The sequence below is a fragment of the Cololabis saira genome, chromosome 22 (genome assembly GCF_033807715.1).
Source record: "Cololabis saira isolate AMF1-May2022 chromosome 22, fColSai1.1, whole genome shotgun sequence".
Taxonomy (NCBI): Eukaryota; Metazoa; Chordata; class Actinopteri; order Beloniformes; family Belonidae; genus Cololabis; species Cololabis saira.
Window position 1 is genome coordinate 30,683,518 of NC_084608.1, and position 19,351 is coordinate 30,702,868.

The following is a 19,351-nucleotide window of genomic DNA, read 5'->3' on the forward strand; positions in this document are numbered from 1 at the left end:
AAAGGTCAAACATTTTTGAAAAAGCTCCAGGAGACACTAGGGCGGCGCTAAAGAGCCGTATGCGGCTCTAGAGCCGTATGCGGCTCTAGAGCCGCGGGTTGCTGATCCCTGATTTAGCCAATCAGAATGCAGAACACAATCCACAATGCAAATCCGTGAAGCAGCGAGACCGTGAAAAGTGAACGGCGTTATAGCGAGGGATTACTGTACTCAAGAATCAGCGCATTGTCCGCCCCCCCCGAGTCACTCGGGCGGGTACGACCCACCAGCTCATGGACTGATGGGGCTCCTCAGAAAAAGCTGTGATGTTCAACTTTTTACGCGTCCTCGTGTCCTCCCTCGTCTCAGTCCAACACTAGCGGGAGCCCCGTCACAAGACTACGTCTCTTCGGATCACGACCCACGAGGCGTGAAAACATCGGGAGCAGTTTCTTCCAACCCTACTGGGAATCGGCCCATTTAAGCGTGTGTTTGCGTCAGACGTGCGTCTCGATGTAGGAGTGTGTGTGAGACAGCGAGGGGGTGAGGGGCGGCCCGGGCTCCGACTCGGCAGCCGCGTCGGGCTCCTGAGAGAACAGCTCCTGATAGGCTCTCTTCCACTCCTGGAACTCTGCCGACGACAGCTGGGGGTTGGCCAGCAGCCTGTCAATCAGCGCGAGCTCCCCCTCCCTGTCCTATGAGGATGCAGAAACAGAGGAGGGGTGGGTCACTTGTTCACAGTTACAGTCACCGCTACTCTTCACAGCGCACACACACGGGAAGCCACACACACATGTAACGGGGATACACTGAGGTTTGGGGAGATTTTCACCTGATGCCTCGATTATTTAAGTATTCGTTGCAGCAAACTTTACTGGATTTACTGGAGCCTCATTAGAACATAAGATGTATATATGAATGAGTGCAGATAGCTGAACTACCATGAAGTCATCATTACCAAGTACATCATCGTAAATATGATGACTTTTTAACTTAAAAGAGACATATTAAGCCCCTTTTTAAAAAAAAAAAAAAAGAAAAAAAAGCTGTCCCAGTTTCCTAAATTTTTGTTTTTTTCCAACTAGAGGATAAAAACAACTATATAACCAGCGGGTTTTAAGGGGTGGAGTCAACTCCACCCTCTTCTTCCTCAGGGTGCCTCTCTTTTCAAATTAGTATTATAAATTTGAAGTCCCCTCTTCTGAGGGGGCAAAAATTACAGGATAAAGAGAACTAAGGTGACAATAAAGATAACGTTGGTTAAAATGACTCTGATCTCGGTCTGTGATGTCACAACACCCCGCAAATCCCAATAGCTAAATGAATTTCTGCATGGACAACTCAAAGAAAATGAAAAGGCTTAGTGATGTCTCTAATGTTTTTCTGTCACGTACAGTTATTTTATATATATATATATATATATATATATATATATATATATATATATATATATATATATTATATATTATATATATATTTCCCTGCATAACATGTTCCCTATAAGGGACTCCACATATAAATATTTTGTGGTTGTTAAAACCCCTAAGTCTCTGTTCTCTTTAGTTTCTGCACTTGTGAATCTTCCCTCTTATTAAAAGTAATAACACCAACTGTAATTTATCAGGTGAAACATATGTGCAGAAGTATAGAAGCGAGGTATAAGGGTGCTTTCATGCTTTAGTTTGTTTGCTCCACTTCAAATGACTGGAAACTTTCCGTATTTTGAAACACAAACATAGCAAAATACGTATCTTCAGACAACTGAAGAAAATCCTCGGCACTTTTATGACTTATTAATGTCTCTCAGTGCAAAAATGTCAACAGACGGCAGGAAGAGCGTGTGTTGTGCTCTTCATGGGGTGAAAATATATTTAATTGCTTTGTGACACCACAACCGTTTCATTTATCCAAGTTTCATGAAAAAAAAGGATTTAATGAGGCTTTACTATTGTGGCTTGTTGAGATGGTTGGGTGGAGTTTCCCAGCATGCAATAGCTATTCACCAGTCAAATAACTATAAAAAAAAAAAAGAAAGTATTTTTTCGGTTAAACTGTATGTTGGTTTGTTGGACAAGAATTTAATGTCATAAATGCTCATACACTGTAATCTGTTTTTGCTGTTTTCTCTATTGATTTTGTTTCGACCTCCAACATACTTGGTTCAAATCCAAGTGTGATTACTGCGTCCACAGATGAAATGAACCGTTATAACAAACTCAAGTTGGTTTCAAGTGGACTACAGCGGGGGGTGGGGGGGGGTTGACCTAAACTTGGTCAGGAACAACCACAACACAGTGATTAGAAGACAAGAGGCCAGACATCTTTGAAGGGCAAGAAAAGAAGTCCAGTTGTCTTCTAGTCAAGCGTTTTATAAATAATGACGACATGGAGGATGACTACGGAGCCTGTGAAGGATCATGCAATATATTTTTAATGTTGACAGAATCAGGCGCACGTTTTATTAACTTGTTCGCGCGATTTAATAAAACGTGAGCACATTTAATTAACTCGTGTGCATGTTTTATCAACTCGTGTGCACGTTCTATTAACTCGTGTGCACGTTCTATTAACTCATGTGCACGTTCTATTAACTCATGTGCACGATCTATTAACTCATGTGCACGATCTATTAACTCGTGTGCACGTTCTATTAACTCATGTGCACGTTCTATTAACTCATGTGCACGATCTATTAACTCATGTGCACGATCTATTAACTCGTGTGCACGTTCTATTAACTCATGTGCACGATCTATTAACTCATGTGCACGTTCTATTAACTCGTGTGCACATTCTATTAACTCATGTGCACGTTCTATCAACTCGTGTGCACGTTCTATTAACTTGTGTGCACGTTCTATTAACTCGTGTGCACGTTCTATTAACTCATGTGCACGATCTATTAACTCATGTGCACGATCTATTAACTCGTGTGCACGTTCTATTAACTCATGTGCACGTTCTATTAACTCGTGTGCACGATCTATTAACTCATGTGCACGATCTATTAACTCGTGTGCACGTTCTATTAACTCATGTGCACGTTCTATTAACTCATGTGCACGATCTATTAACTCGTGTGCTCGTTTAATTAAATTGTGTGCACGAGTTAATATAACGTGCTCACGAGTTATTAAATCATGAACACGATTTAATCAATCGTACACACGAGTTCATAAAACGTGTGCACATTTTTTTTCACTAAACTGTGCGCACGATTTGGTTAAACGAGCTCTCGTTTTCCTTAATTGAGTGCTCGCTTTAGTTAATTGTAAACCGTTATTTATGCATTTCTTGTGCATCCAACGATACCCATGGAGTCTTCCTGGGCCTTGGAGTTTGCCCAAAATAAAATCAATGATGAGACCTAGATCATCATAATTCCGACGGTGGAGATTACTTGCTCTAAGCATTCTTTTTAAAGTGGCTAGACTGATCACTATATCATGTTGGGTGGCTAGAGTTGCCAGCATTTCTTTTTGCACCATGCCTAACCCATGGTAAATTCTTAGGAGATCCATGTTTAAAGGATCTTAATGCCCTTATGGCTGATAAGGGACGCTTTACAGCACGATTGAATATAACGTGCGCACGTAAATTAAAATGTGCGCACGCTTTGTTAATCGTACCCACACTTTAATAAATTGTGCTCACGATGACACATAACGTGCTCTCGATTAACTTTAATGTGGCCACGAAGTTACTTTCTTTTCTTCACTTGAGTTCTTACAGGCTCCGTAGATGACGAATGTAGATTTAGAAAATTAATTTACATTGGTCCAATGTTTCACTTTTAGATAGAGCAGAATCAAATGTTTGACTGATGATAAATCATTCAAGAGAGGACAACAGTGACTGCGTCCTGTCATCAGCTGAGAAAATCTACTTCTCCCTTCTCTCCTGTTGTTGTGATTTACTCTTAACACTGAAAGATAAAGATGAAATACATTTCCCTTTGTTGTTTCCACAGCAACCACTGCAGATATGTTGCTGCTGCCCCGACCGTTCAGTACAGACCCCTGCCAGAGAGCAGAGCAGCACATGTAGCTTCTACCAGCCTCCCTTCGGTCTCTGATGTACAATGTTTTCGTCCAAACTCTCCCCAAAGCTTGGTATATACCTCTAGGACACGCCGGACAAGGAAACGACATGGAAGCTCAAACAGGCAAAACTAAAAACAGGTTCTTGCAGAAACACTGTAGCAACAAGCAACAACACCCTCCACAGCCACCACTGCCACATACAGTACAACCACAAGGAAACAAACTCCAGACACAGATGAAAGTCGGGGCGAGGGAGCCATTCGGAAGCATCGGCAACGCTCAGTGCTGGACAGATGAAGACTCGAACCAAACCGGCGGACACAGCGAGACACGTGACGGCAGAAACACCAGCAGGACAGACATTTGACAGCATGTGTGGGTGGTTGGTGTGCATGGAACAGACACTTTCATGGTGAGAGCAATTAGTAGAAGCATCAGTCGTTCCATTGTGAGGAGGATTTATGTGCAGATGTGGTCACATTGATTTAAAAATGAGGATGGTTGTACCAAAGTGAGGCCTTTTTGGCATGATATCTACTCCACTTTAACCAGGATCACAGGAGTTAGTGTTCCACTGGACCCTGAACTGTGTTTATTGGGGAACCTTACATGTATTCGTGGTTCTCTAAACCAGTGGTTCCCAACGTGGGGTCCGGGCCCCCCCTGGGGCGCGCCAGAGATCTCTGGGGGGGCGCGAAACTTTGTCTGCTTTGAGGATATGCAGTTGTAAAAATTATATTTGCGAATGAGTCATTCATAAGACATTGTTAGGAATAATTTATGAATGTCTTGAATATTTTTTTGTGTTTTTTATACACTGGTTCCAAACACAGGAAATGATTTCATTCCTTATTATTATATAATTACTCAACATTTAATCTACTCCGACAGGTAAGGCAAAATGTTAAAAATTTTGGTCATATTAAAAGAGACATTTTTCAGAAATATTTTTATTCCCTTTTATGTCCTTTTGTGCATATTTTATACATTGGTGACATTGGAGAAAAAACAAAGTCATACATGTATGTATACAGAGTAAACCAAAGAGAAATGTATCAAAAAAACATAATTAATGTTGGTTTTTTCAATTAAAGACTATTTTGGTGCTAGTACGTACGGGTCGGGGGGCCTGGCTGGTCTTAGACACAAGTAGGGGGGGAACAAGGAAAAAAGGTTGGGAACCACTGTTCTAAACAGTGCACAACTCAAATTCATGGAAGTTGCTCTGTGTTTGGCCAAGAAGTGAATTCCCCTCTATTTATCGACGGATGGTCTTTTGAGATGAATAATTGCATCCCCCTGGAAAAAAATCACATATTCTCTATATAACACCTCTGTCGATATAACACCTTTTTGAAAATTTGGCAGCCATATCTAGACCATATCGATACATCTCTTACATCAAGTACGTAATGTAGTTGTTTGTATTGTTTGTATTGGGGGGGTTCTTCTCTGATAGGGTAAGGAAGTTTATCCTTTATGCCTTACCTTGTATTATGTATATACTGTTAGTATATTGATATCTTTGTATACATTGTAAAACTGAAAATAAATTAGCCCAAAAAAAATGAGGATGGTTAATTTGTTTAAAGCCTAGATGTCAAAAACTATTCATTTAACAGAATTGAGCGAACTAAGAGTCAGGGAGGATTTCTCATGGCTCATGAACGGTGGTTGACTTCTGCCGATGATCTGCTGAACCCCGTAGAGAGTTGTAACCAGCGTTTCAGAGAACTTACTGCTGGATGTTTGGGATGGAAAATTTAGCATTGGCCACTTGATTAAACCAAAACTGCTGAGAGCAGCAAAGTACAGCCTTGGCCTAACTCAAAAAAAGATTAACACTGGCCTTAAAGATGTTTTTGTCTACTCGAATCTTAAGAATGAATCATATTTTATGCCTTAAAATCATTATGCTTCCTTTGTTTCATGCTATTCTGCACTGAGGCGCCTGACTGACTGATCCTTTTTGCATGCAACTGTTTAATTAAATCTGCTGAAATCTGAATCATTTTTCAAGTTTTATTCTTGGTAACTTAGACACTCATATTCAGTCTAGATATTCTAGTTGGAAAGAACGTATTAAAGAGCATTTAATGGGTTCTTTCACAACACAAAACACGACATATTTTGTTGTCTCTTAGTGATTGTTTTTGGATTAAACCGTCTGAATTGTTATTTTATTGTAAAAATACAAAGTGCAGCCACAATGAATGTAATAATGTGACAACATTAATGTAGCTTTGACCCTTTTTTTTTTGTTTTTTTGCTCAAAAAAGGGGCCGACAGTTCAAATTATGATTAATTGGATTTGAAGTAAATAACTGTCTGATGCAAAATACACTGCAGCATTCACTGGAATCATTATGTGTTTTGGAGGTTTTAACTGTAGACAGCAAAAATGTGACTTTTCTGTCTAGCCGTCAATCTTTAAAGTTCCTTCTTGGTTTTCCATAAAAAGTGACCATGCAGGACACTACTGAATTTAAGACACTAACAACTCATAAGTGCTTTATATAAGTCAAATTAATTAATAAAATAGTGCTTGAAAGTTAATTTATGGATAAAGACTGGAAAGAAATGCTACCTCAGATTTTTACTGAACAGAAAAAAGATAAAGTTCAGGGAAACTCAACTTGCTCAACCTAAATCCTCGTTTTTTTTTGAGGATTTAGGTTTTTTTTCTTGACAAAAAGTTCTCCCTTTGGGTGCATTTTAGTCGATAAATATCCATTTTGGCAACTAAAATGACGCCATGATTTGTCAGCTGTGATTCATCCGCCAATAAAGTGAGCATTAACTCCAAAATCATTTGTTTTGGGTAAAAGTAGTTGTCAGCTGCGTACTTTAGTTCATGGTGTGCCGGATGCAGTTGAGTGCACAAAAACTGAAAAAAGCCAATATCATAACAAATGTTAGTTTTACTTCCAGTTTTATCCACAATTAAGGATATTTTGACTTTAATTGTGTAAACACAGGTCATTTATTTGCCTAAATTTATATTTGCTCTATTTTCTTGACATTTAATTGCTTATCGTAGTTCTATTTATGGCTGATTAATGATTATTGAAGGTTTGTACTGCATTTCAAATGTGTTACAGGGATAAACTTGACATCTGATGTTGAACTATGGCAGACAACAAGGAAAAGTGAAACAGGTCCCTTTAAAGATGCCAGTTCCTTACTGTGATTCTTTTCTGTTTTGTAAAATACTGTCTGTTTTTTTACCTGTAAAATGATTTTTACCAGTTGCTTTTCTGTAAAACCAGTACAAGTATCATGATGTGTTTTTTTCAACTGAATGAATTCAACAAACCGGTAATAATTATCTGCTTCACTCTTAACGGCATCCTGGGAATATAGATTATAACTTTTCCTTTCATTCATGTAATCAATGTGCTTTTAGGTGGAAGTTCTTACTTCCATGTGTTGAGGACCAGTTCATCATTTCCACATCTGTGTGTCCTGAATAGTTCTCTTGGTCACACTTTCACGCATTTACATTATTTTGGCCAATTTAATATTTTTAAGCTTTGTTTAACTCCTGAAATGGTCTTGTTCCATCTATCAGCGTGGCAGCTCATCTTGTTGTTGGTGTGAAGTTCCAGTTTTCTCCAAAACACAAACCCCATGTCCAAAAAAATAATACAAGCCTGAGTTCCCAATTGATTAAAAGGTGTATTTAAGGTTTATCGCCATGGTTTCTTTGCTGACTGTCTTAAAGGTCTCTTTGATAAAAAGAAAAAACAGTGTAGGAACCAACTTCAGAGTTCAGAGAGCAAAGTGCAGAAACTAACTAACTGTATTCACTCAGAGGGGTTGACGAGACACAGGTGGGAACAATCTAGGAAAACAGCACAAAGTCAACACGGACAGAGAAGGACGGCCGGAAGACAATTAAAATTGTATGAAAATATGACCTAAAGAGACGGCAAACCTGAGAACATTAAAATAAATATAAAAAATATATAAAAGCATACGAGGTCTCATTGTAAATGAGAAACTGTTCTCACTTGAGTTACCTGGTTAAATAAAGGTTAACTAAATAAAATAAACCACAGCTGACACCTGAATCCAGTTCTAGATTCATTTACTTTTTAAAAACATGAAAATATAGGAAAGCCAGTTACCGAAGACACTAAAAACTATTTTGTTATTGTTCAAAGGAGAGCTGTTAGTCATGTTCTTAAGCTTTTAATGAGGTATGAGTTTCGTACTTTGGTCAAAGCACCAGCGATACTGTATAAAAGCTCCTTTTTCAACTGTGTCTTCCAGAGTTAAATCAACACCGTGTCTATTACTAGATGGTAATGAGCGCAAAGTTTCATTAGGGACCAGAGCGACACGCACTGAAGCTGAGACAGAAGCGCCATCTTACCAATCGACTACCGAGTGTTGCACATATTAGTGTGAATAAGTGCAAAAGGAGACGAGCTGATGGTCGGGGGCTACAAACGGCCTTAATTTGTCATAAATAGGTAAGATCCCCGTTTTTTTGGAAGAGGAGGCAATGAATTCCCCCTTTCTGTCTGTTGCTGAAAACCCATTCTGGTCTAAAGCAAATTCACTTCAAAGTTCCCCTCAGTGCCCCTTCGCCCCCCAACTTCACGAGCAGGAGCATGAACCCTGGCAGTGATTGGTTGGAGCAATATTTACGGGGGGGTGGGTATGTACTAGGGGTGTAACGATACACTAATCTCACGATACGGTACGATACACGATATTGAGGTCACGATAACGATATGATACGACGAAATACAAAACAATGCTGTGCGTTTGTCCTATTGTTACAGTTTGTAATGCTTTATAAATGTTTAAGTTTTAAAGAGAAAGCCAGGCCAACCATTTTCCACAAACTGAACTAAAAGTAAATGTCAAGTTTGCATTATGCATCTTCAGTTTCATACAAGTACAAATATTTTGCCACAAACTGAATAGTTTCTCTCATGTATGATTTGACTTTTTTCTTTTTCAGAAATTTAACAACTAAAATTAAATAAATAAATAAATAAATAAACTATGAAAAGTCCCAAACTCAAAATTCAACATGACATGTTATTTATCTTCTGCCAGAACTCAGAGCTTCACCTGCTCCAGCCTGAGGCTGTAATGTGAACCCCGTTATCGTTTCATCCTGCTCCCACCTTTGGGGACGACACAATCTTTACATAATAAAAAAGATTGAGTCATGCTCAGCTTATAAGTAAAAGTTCGGAGCTCAAAACCCTGCAAGAGTCCCGTGATCGGGAGCGTAAAACGGTACTAGTTTCTTCTGAGCGTAGTAAGATTTTGGTCCGCGGGTCGAGGCGCGGTCGTCACGTGATCCCGCTGCACCAAAAGGATGCGTGTTACTAGTCAACACAATATATTAATATTATTAACCCAATATCGCACTACAGTTTGTCACCTCCACGACACGTATCGTGACGTTTTTGTATCGCCGAATTACGTGGCACGATATATATTGTTACACCCCTAGTATGTACGCATGTATGAAGACAGAAGAGAGAGAGAGAGAATCACTAAAAGTGAAAAATGTGTTCTGTGTTAAAAATCAACCAGAATTGCTTACCTTACCTTTAAGAAATGAATCAAACACATTAACAGATAGCAGATTACATTTTCATTTTGGAAAACTTTTTAACCTTTCTGGAGATGGGGTTTGTATCTGAGAACAACAGTATGAATTGTTGGTAGGATCAGTCCATGCACATAAACTAGGAGACCATGAACTGTCCTCAAAGGCCGTCCCAGCTGTTGCACGGCTGCGTCTCGGGTCGCAACATGTACTGGATGTGTGTCTCTCATGTGTGTGGACGTATGGACCAACCTTCAGCGTGGAGGTCAGTATGCGGAGGCGGTGCAGGCGGTCGTTGAGCTGAGGGTCCGCGGCCCGCCGGAGGAACGACTGCCTGAACTCCGTCTGGCTCTTGGCCTCGGCCCCCCGCCCCAGAGGACAGACTCCGCCCTGCTCGCACGCACGAAACAAGTCGCCCAAGGATGCGCCTTCACTGCCTCCTTCACCGCAGCCGGAGGGAAAGAGAGATCGATTAAAGGTGATCTGAACTCTTCCAATCACATCATACTCCAGATCTGAAGCTGAGAGGCTGAGACGGATCTTAGATCCCCCCTCCCCCCCCTCCTGACACTTCCTCCACACGGTGTAATGAGATTAATAATGATGATTAAATCCTCCTCTCCTCCAGCCGCAGGGACGTTCTCCCAACTGTGGCAGGTTTATTTCCTCCTCAGCATCAGTTTTTATGTTCAATCTATTCTCCAACTCATCATTCGTGCATCACCTGATCACATTTTAATCTGGCATCTTTCCTCTGGTGCTGCTGGCCCCGGTTTGGAAACCAGAGCACTGTGCTTTCATTAGCCTCATTACAATAGTGCCTGGCCGCAGCGTGTGTTAATGGATACTGATGTTGACTTAAATGGAAATGTGTATGCCTCGGAGCATATTTAGAGCCGGCACATCTGTTGACGTCAACGACTTCAACTTACAAAAGGTCTTTTCTTTTCAGTTTCCGGTGACTTTTGCTCAGAGGGAGACATTTCCATTCTCTGTTTCTGCTCTGCTGTTAAAAAGAAATAATGTGCAGAACACGTTTCAACAACAAATAGGAAAAACTTGCGTGTCTCCTTATGCAGATTTAACTGGTTTCTTAAAAATGGTTATGCATGAATCGTGACATTTGTGCTTCCAAATGCCCTTAAGAATGAGTTTTAGGCCCTGTTTCCACGTAGCAAAAACGGTGACGTTTTCATGCGTTTTGGACGTTCGTTTACACGAAAACGAAGCTCAAAGTCACCAAAAACCATCATTTCTGAAAACTCCGGCCAAAGTGGAGATTTTCAAAAACTCCGTTTTCACGTTTGCTTGTAAACGGAGGGAAACTGACTTTTAGGCTTCAGAACGTCACATTATGCAACAGAAACGTCAACAGCGTCATCTGTGCGACCTGTGTTTACAATTTGTTTGGCCACCGTCAATATTTTCTTGTATTTTACCTGTTTTATATTCTAAAGTCACACTTAAAAGTAACTCCACTTCTCTGTTACTCCAAACGAAAGACTCTCGTTCCGTCTTGGAAGTAACTGGCAGTCCAGGCTGATTTATGGTTCCGCGTTACACCAACGCAGAGCCTACGGCCTAGGGTACGCGGCGACGCACACCGTACGTAGGCTACGCCGTCGATTTAACGCGGAACCATATTATTCAGGCTTCACACGTGTCATTTGTTGACGTTTTTTTCCAGGATTCTGATTCGAACAGTTTGGCTAGCATGACTTTATGCTTCTCGTTACACTGCCCCCTGCAGGTTTGGCTGCTCATAGTTCCTTAACAGCGGATTTATGCGGGTTCGTGTAAACGAGGGTATTTTTCAAAACGTATAGGGGGAAATATCCGTTTTTGTAAATACCCGGCTATGTGTAAACGGGGCCTTAGTTGCTAAAGAAGATTCTGGAGTAAATCCATCAATCCATCCATCCATTATTCCTTTCTGCAGACATGTCTAGACATGCCTTTCCCCAGCTACCTTCTGTAGCCCTTCTGCGGCAACACCAAGGACTTCTCAACCAGTGTCCTAAATGTTCCCCAGGGCGTCCTCCAGGACGGACATGGAGATGTCCAGGAGTCCATCCTAACCTGATGCACGAACAGCTCAGCTTTCTCCTCTTGATGTGGAGGAGCAGAGACTCGACTCCGAGTCCAGCCATCCTGCACAGGAGACTCATTTAAATTTGGCATTTATTTCTGGTAGCCTCTACCTTGTTATAAGTCTGTGTAAGTTGGCTGCCAACGTTGCGCTACTACTGGGATCCTGGCCGCCACGACCCCTCCTCCTTCTGTGTTGATTGACAGGAGTTTGCGTGATGTCAGTGGATAACGAGGTGATATCGACACTCCTAACGAAGGTTTGCACTCATTACCGTCTAATAGTACACCTCGGGTTGATTTAACTCAGAAATGTTCCTTTAAATTTACTAAACAGGTTATATAACACCTGTCCCACGCGGAGCAGGAGCTGCTGTGGAGGCGCCGTAATCAGAGCAGCACAGTTTGTTAACAAGATTGAGCCAAAACAATCAGAAACCCATGAGGTTTTGGTGTTAGTATTCTGTGCAAAACAAAAACCTGATAAACCCTTTGCAAACACAAAACAAAACAAACAAAAGCCACCCCTCAGGAGAACAAGAACAGAAGAGAGCTGGATTTTTAGACATCACTTGACCCGTCGGTGCTTTTAATACGATCTGAGGGCTGAAAATACTGCAAATATTTGCATTTCGTTTCCTTTTAACCTGACTTTTCTCCTCGTTTGCTTCTGTCTAATCTTCACACTTTGCAACAAACAAGACTTTAAACTGCTTCAATATGAAGACGGATTTGTCTATGAAGCCATAACTCCATGAGCGGTAAAAAGCACCATTGTTTGGGATTTATTGGCTTAAACAGACTGAAGACGTGATGCTTTTTTGAAGATGAATATTGATTTGACTTTACCGTCTAGTAAACACATTAACAGCTGATGTCTTCATGGCCTTACGCCTAAAACTCTTTTCCCCAGCACTCTTTAAATGTATCAGTGTTTTATAATCCTGCGTTTACAGAAGTTGTGAACAAAATTTTGACTACTGTACGTAAAAGCTTTGAAAAGATCTCTGACATGCTTTTAATTCTGTGTATTTCTGTTATAAAAAAAACTGAGATAGTCTTAAATCTTTGTGTTTGGGAAATGTAGACTCAGATGAACACTTTTTTTCACTGTGCCATTATTTCCGTAAAAAAAAAAAGAAGTCAAAAAGATCGGCAGCTTGATGAACTGATTGTCAGCAGGAGTGCAGATCTTTACAAAAGCAGCCATTTTAGCAGCTTAGTGGAGCATTCAGGTGTGTGTCAACACAACGCCTAGAACAGGGGTCGGCAAGCCAAAATGTTGAAAGAGCCGTATTGGACCAAAAACACAAAAAACAAATATCTCTGGAGCCGCAAAAAATGAAAAGTCTTGTATAAGCCTTAGAATGAAGGCAGCACATGCTGCATGTTTCTATATTAGTTAGAACTGGGGGAAGATTTTTCATTATGCACTTCGAGAAAAAAGTGGAAATGTCGAGAAAAAAGTGGAAATTTCAAGAAAAAAGTTGAAATGTTGAGAAAAAAGTTGAAATGGCGAGATTAAAAAGGAAAGGAAAAAGGAAAAAAAAGAGGAAAAAAAGGAAAAAGAAAAAAAGGAAAAAAGAAAAAAAGAAAAAAGAAGAAAAAAAGAAAAAAAGAAAAAAAAGAAAAAAGAAGAAAAAAAGAAAAAAAGGGAAGAAGGAGGAAAAAAAGAACATAAAGAAAAAAAAAAGAAAAAAAAAGGTCAAACATGTTTAAAAAAGCTCCAGGAGCCACTAGGGCGGCGCTAAAGAGCCACGGGTTGCCGACCCCTGGCCTAGAAGGAAAGACATAAGCAACTATCCTAGAAAAGCAATTACTGACGGAAATCAATCTGGAAACGATTATGAGAAACTTTCCACAGACTTTTGGATTAATTGATCAGTGGAAAACATTCAGCCCAGTGTTCCCAGGAGGGGACATTTCAGGAGAGTCTGACCATGAAATCCTCAGAGAAACACAAGAGCAATACGAATACGATTCCAGTCCACTGCAACGTGATTAAAACAAGACTGGAGAAGTAACAGTGTGTTTGGAGGGACTGTCAGCTGTCAGATGGGACCAAAGTGGGCTTGTTTGGCCTTAATGTCCAACATCACGGTTGGACCTACTACCGGCAGATGATTTGCATTGTTTTTACATTAAAATGAAAGTACACAGAATTAAAGAGCGTTGCTTCCAGACATGACCTGCATGTGTTCACGCCACATACGTGCGGCTCACTGAACTCACCGCCGTGTGTGTCCTGCTCCTCTTTGGAAGGCAGCGCCAGGAGTGTGTGCAGGTTGCTGTCTCGCGGCAGCGTGAAGCTGCGGGGTTTCCCTCCCTGGGTTGCCATAGGGATTAGCCTCTGCATCGCCATGGGCAACGGGGCATTCCTCTGTGGAGGGAGAGTATAAACGCCTCCAGCGATCATCGAACCGCCGCCGCCCGGACTGGGCTCAGCGAAGACGGCGTCCTCTGTGACGGAAATTCAGAGGAGAAAAAACCAGCCGTTGGCTTAAATTATTGATGCATCAAAGAATGAAGAACATGTTTTATTACTGAGTGACAAAGATGCATCTAAATCATAATCTTTATTAAAACAGTCCATCTGTGTTTTAAATGCCTTGAGTTTTACAAATCTTCTTCATAAAAGAAAACATGACTTATTCCCTCAGGAAACACAACCGACTTTAACACAGAACAACATAAACACACTCAAGCTTTTATGAACATCAGTAACTCAGTGATATGTATTCAGTTCGGGTCAGAGGTCAAATCGTCACTGGGGGTCAGTTCTCACAGGGACCGATTCTTCAGCACTAAGTTTTAAAACTTTAAAAACTGCTTTTGGGGATTTGTTCAGAAAAACAAAGGATTAAATGTTGCTGCAGAATGTCTTTTCTATTTGTGAAATTTCATCCATCCATGCCTGATTTTTCTGATACACAAAACACACAATTGATTTGTTAAAAACCTTCTTTCTATATTAATGTTCTTGCATCTTTTCATTCCTGTGAGCAAAAACACAGACATATCCGACACCGAGGCAGCTAAACACCTTCACAGACTCTGAACATAGTAAATTTAATTTTATTTGTGATTCCATCATAAATAATTCATGAGAATAAAGAGAGGAAAGATAAACGATGCTGGATAAAGCAGCCTCTGGGCCTCGGGCCAACGTGCCAATCAGGAACTAAAACTGTTATCTGCAAGAACAAACACAGGATACTAGAAATGCTGGACCTCTGTAGGAAACAGACTTATAAACAACCTCACGAAGCAGCTTTTGATTTGTTATATTATGGGAAGGATTGAACGAAGAAGACTGGTCAAATCCAGCGAACTAGAAATCTTTACACAGGTGGCACCCTAACTTTGCACTTGCTCACATATTGCATACTGCATTTGGGTAAGATCAGTACATACTAGTACTATGGATCACCTCCTCCCATCATGGCAAATGTATCTCAGAAATAGAGGCTCCAACGTGACATAAATTATATCAAAAGTTCAAGTTCAAGTTCTCAGAAAATCACAAAGAAGAAGACAACAAGCGTGATTCGGTTATCCTTTTTTTAAATATATATTTTTACCCTGATTTTCTTCCCCATTTTCATCACCCAGTGCTCTACCTAAGTGACAGTCCTGGGCATTGCTCCCTCTACCAACCCCGGGAGGCCCTATACTGAGTTCAAGGCCCAGTCCCAATACGCCCACTACCCCTACTTTTCAGCACTACCCCTAAATTTTGCGCGTTCCCGTGAGGGTAGTGGTGTCCCAATTCCTCTTTGCATGTAGGGGTAGTGGCCAAATCGAGGGCTAGGGGGCATCAATCTAGCCCTTCAGAGCGAGGGACTGAATAAAAAAAAAAAAACATGGCGGACATTTCTTATTTTTTAGTGAATAAAATCAATATTTTCTGCATAAAAATGCGTTTTGATTACATTTCTACCCCAGGACCTTGTTTCTAACCCAGGACCTTGTTGCTGTGAGACGGCTGAGCTACCAGCTGCGCCACCATGCCCCGTGACCATTTACTTGGAGGGAACTGAGTTTCTGAGTATTACCGTGGCCAACCACAAGGGGGCGATAAAGAGACCAAGAGTCCAAAAAAGAGAGGCCAAGTTGTCCTTGTTAAAGCATTAATTTCTCAAGAAATGCTTTGTCATTCAATATCTAAACGATGAAGAAAAAGTTCACCATTCGTGCACCGGGGAAAGCATGATTAAAACCCTGTCACGCAAGATAATTATCAAAATATGTTTGAAAATTAGAAATTATCAGAACAAACCCACTGTATCAGAGTCTGATAAATAAACATTTATCACTAATTAGGAGGAATAATAAAGCTTTGATGAATTTAACTGAACTGAATGGAACTGGCATGAGATGGATTGATGACCTGTTCAGGGTGTAACCCAACGGGCTCTGGTAAATCCTGGATTGGACTGACGAGAGTACCGATGACTGAATGAATGAATGAATGAATGAATGAATGAATGAATGAATGAATGAATGAATGAATGAATGAATGAATACCACACAGTTTAACTGGTGCGTTACCAAGTGGTCCAGTTTGCAGGTAGTGCAGTCCAGCCTCAGTCAGCGGTGTCTCTATCAGGTCCTGCCAGGAACGCCTCTGGGAGGAGGAAGAGCGGCCCGGGGAGCCCGTCTCGCTGCTGCCCCCTGCAGGACTGGAGCGGTACTGTAACAACCAGCAGCAGACAGATGGACGTTGGTGTTTTTCAGGGTTTTTCTACAGATGATACAGCTCTTTTTAAGATGAGATGACACTTAAATATTAACCCTCTCCATTACCGGTCCAGGACAATTAGTTTCCAAGAAGATTATCAGCATTTTACTGACGGTACTTTTGAGTTTACAAACTCAGACAATGATGCTGTGTGTTCATTTGTTGCCTTTTGTTCACTGAATGCAAAAAAATAAAAAGCCACAAGAGCAAATTATTCATTACAAACCAACAATAGAGCAGTAAATACTGAAAATTTCCTCGCCTCAGGGACTTGGAAAACAACCTCTAAAATTATTTATTTATGGTAATTTAGCTGCTGACGGCAGAATGACTGTAATTAAGAGCTCCTGTTTGTGGCATATTGTGCAAAGAATCTGACACTATAGTTTGTAAAAGACCCAGAAAGCAAAGGTTCAAGTAAAAAACAACAAAAGTATCCTTGGAGGGACATGATTGTGTCTATATTTGTCAGCTATATTTTAGTATTTCCTGTTACTAAACGTAAAGTTTGCAGATTTCAGTCTGACAGGTGTAACAGGGAATAAAACTGTCAAACACTAGGTAATAATTTTGAAACAATTATCAAGATTTCTGTGGTGTGGTAGTGAAGTTAGGCCATTATATCTTGAGAAGCTGTCACACTGAAATGTGACAGCACCGTATTATTACCATCATAAAAGACAAAAGCCTCAGAAAGATCCTGCAGGTTTGCAGCTCATTACACAAGATTAGATCCACACGGAGCAAGAGGTACTTTGTCTTCCAATTCTCTTCTTTCTCCAATTTCACTATTTGAGATATTTTAGATATAAGGAACTTCTTGCAGCCCAGGGTCAGCAAGACTTCCAACCCATTTCTTATGCGCTCTGTTGAAACGCGTTCATTAAAACATGGAAAAGCTCGATAAGACTCCTTTAAACATCGTCACCAGTGGCGGCTGGTGATAAAAAAGTTTTGGGGGGGCGCACTGGCAAGTGGGGATTACAACACAACTATAAACTCTACTTGAACAAATATTTTTTTGTTATTTTTTATTACATATCACTACATATACTACATATACTACATATACATGTAGCATATTTTACATAAACATATTTTAGATTTTTCAAGTAACAAAATAACATATTTGAACAATTTTTCAGATTTTTTTCAGTTATTATATAGAGATATTGACAGATATTGTCTGAAAAATGGTTCAAATATGTTATTTTTTTATTTGAAAAATTTTAAATTTGTTTTGTTGATGAGAAAATATGTTTTTCTATTTTTCTTGTTTTTGTGAGGGGGGATATATATTGTTTTTCGCCACTACCTTGTTCTCTATAGCTGATATAACATGAATTACTCCTATGTGGGATCAATAAAGTTCTTATTTTTGCCATCTCAGAAAATTAAATATATTATATTTAGTGCCTAACTGTTTCCCAAGTATATTAGTGCGTGTGTGAATGAATAAATGAGACGTAAAACGTATATTTCTTTGTAGAAAGGTGCTTTATGAAAATAAGTCAATTTACTTGTATTAGTTTACGCAGTCTTGCCACATCCAATATGGCGGCGACGTTGATGTATCGCAGCAGCTCCATGGGGCGGATACGGATACATGTCTATGGCTGTGACTCCGTTTGTAGCGAGTGACAAATACAGTCGCGCGTCTACACTGTCAGGGGTGTGACTTTGATTGACAGCTCATGAATCAATCAGATTGGATGAAGAATGACAGAAAACACGCTGATTGGTCTTTGAGTAACCAATTAGAAACCAGCATGAAGTCACATGGAAAAAAAGTTTAAGAACATGCAATACACACTCATTTGGCCGGCGCCCCTCGCTATTGAAACCTATGCACAAAAAACAACTGAATAAACCCGGTATGGGATGGGAAGGCTTGAAAAATTAAGTCAGACACATTTTATGAGTGCACAGATGTGATAATTACTTTTTATTACGTAATTTATGTGTACTGTGTCTTTATTTTTAATTTTTTTCCCCTGTAATTTTAATGGGGGCGGCGCCCTAGCGCCCCCTACTGACAATAAGCCACCACTGATCGTCACACACCTCCACCGGATCACATCTGTACTGCAGGTCGCTGCTGGTGCTGCCACCGGGCTTCCTCCCACTGTGAGTGGTGCCTCCCCCCAGAGGACCGGGGTGGTACTGCGGCTCTGCGGCTACCGCGGGGGGTTCACCACACAGGAAGTCTTCCTGAGAAGAGCGGGAACGAGAAGTCTCCGTGGAAGACAGGCGCGTGGTCCGGCCCTCCAAGTACGCGCTCATCTAACAGAGAGACGGAGAAGTGGAAATGTGACGGAGGTCGGCTGATTGTCTGGTCTCATTTAACTGCAACGGTAAAGAGTTACGGTTAGGGTGGAATAGAAGCGTCAGAAAGTAGGTAAAGAGAGGAGACACCGAAGAGCATGTGATGTTTTATAGATGCATCCAAGACTCTGGTTCCAGCTGGAGCACTTATTCGGGGTTGGGGTGTAAATGCTGTCGTTGTTTCACCCCACTCACCGAAGGCGGTCGAGGGTAGGTGTCGTACGGAGGTGGAGGGCTGTCCTGCTTCGGGCTGGAGGTGCTTTCATCCTCGTGTTCACTCTCACTCCAGTAATCTGCTGGAAACACCGTCACATTTCCTTCATGTTTCCATCCATTATCCAGACCTCCGTTGTCCCATTTACCCACCCAACAATGCATTTATGGTTTTATCCATCCATCATCCATCCATCCATCCATCCATCCATCCATCCATCCATCCATCCACTAATCCATCATCCATCCATCCATCATCCATCCATCCATCATCCATCCATCCATCCATCCATCCATCCATCCATCCATCCACTAATCCATCATCCATCCATCCATCATCCATCCATCCATCCATCCATCCATCTTCCATCATCCATCCTTCCA

General features: G+C 40.8%; 1 protein-coding gene across 1 annotated transcript in view; it reads right to left on the bottom strand.

Annotated features, from left to right (window-relative positions):
* Nucleotides 1-373: 373 nt before the first annotated feature.
* The window catches only part of cnksr2a (connector enhancer of kinase suppressor of Ras 2a), a 119,140-nt gene continuing 100,162 nt past the window's right edge, over nt 374-19,351 (bottom strand). The window contains exons 21-26 of the mRNA XM_061713574.1: nt 18,950-19,047; nt 18,494-18,712; nt 16,240-16,381; nt 13,921-14,148; nt 9,853-10,040; nt 374-674 (exon numbers count right to left, since the gene is read on the bottom strand). Of these exons, the coding sequence (XP_061569558.1) occupies nt 477-674; nt 9,853-10,040; nt 13,921-14,148; nt 16,240-16,381; nt 18,494-18,712; nt 18,950-19,047 (1,073 nt within the window). The 3' untranslated portion in view covers nt 374-476. The remainder of the gene's footprint in view (nt 675-9,852; nt 10,041-13,920; nt 14,149-16,239; nt 16,382-18,493; nt 18,713-18,949; nt 19,048-19,351) is intronic.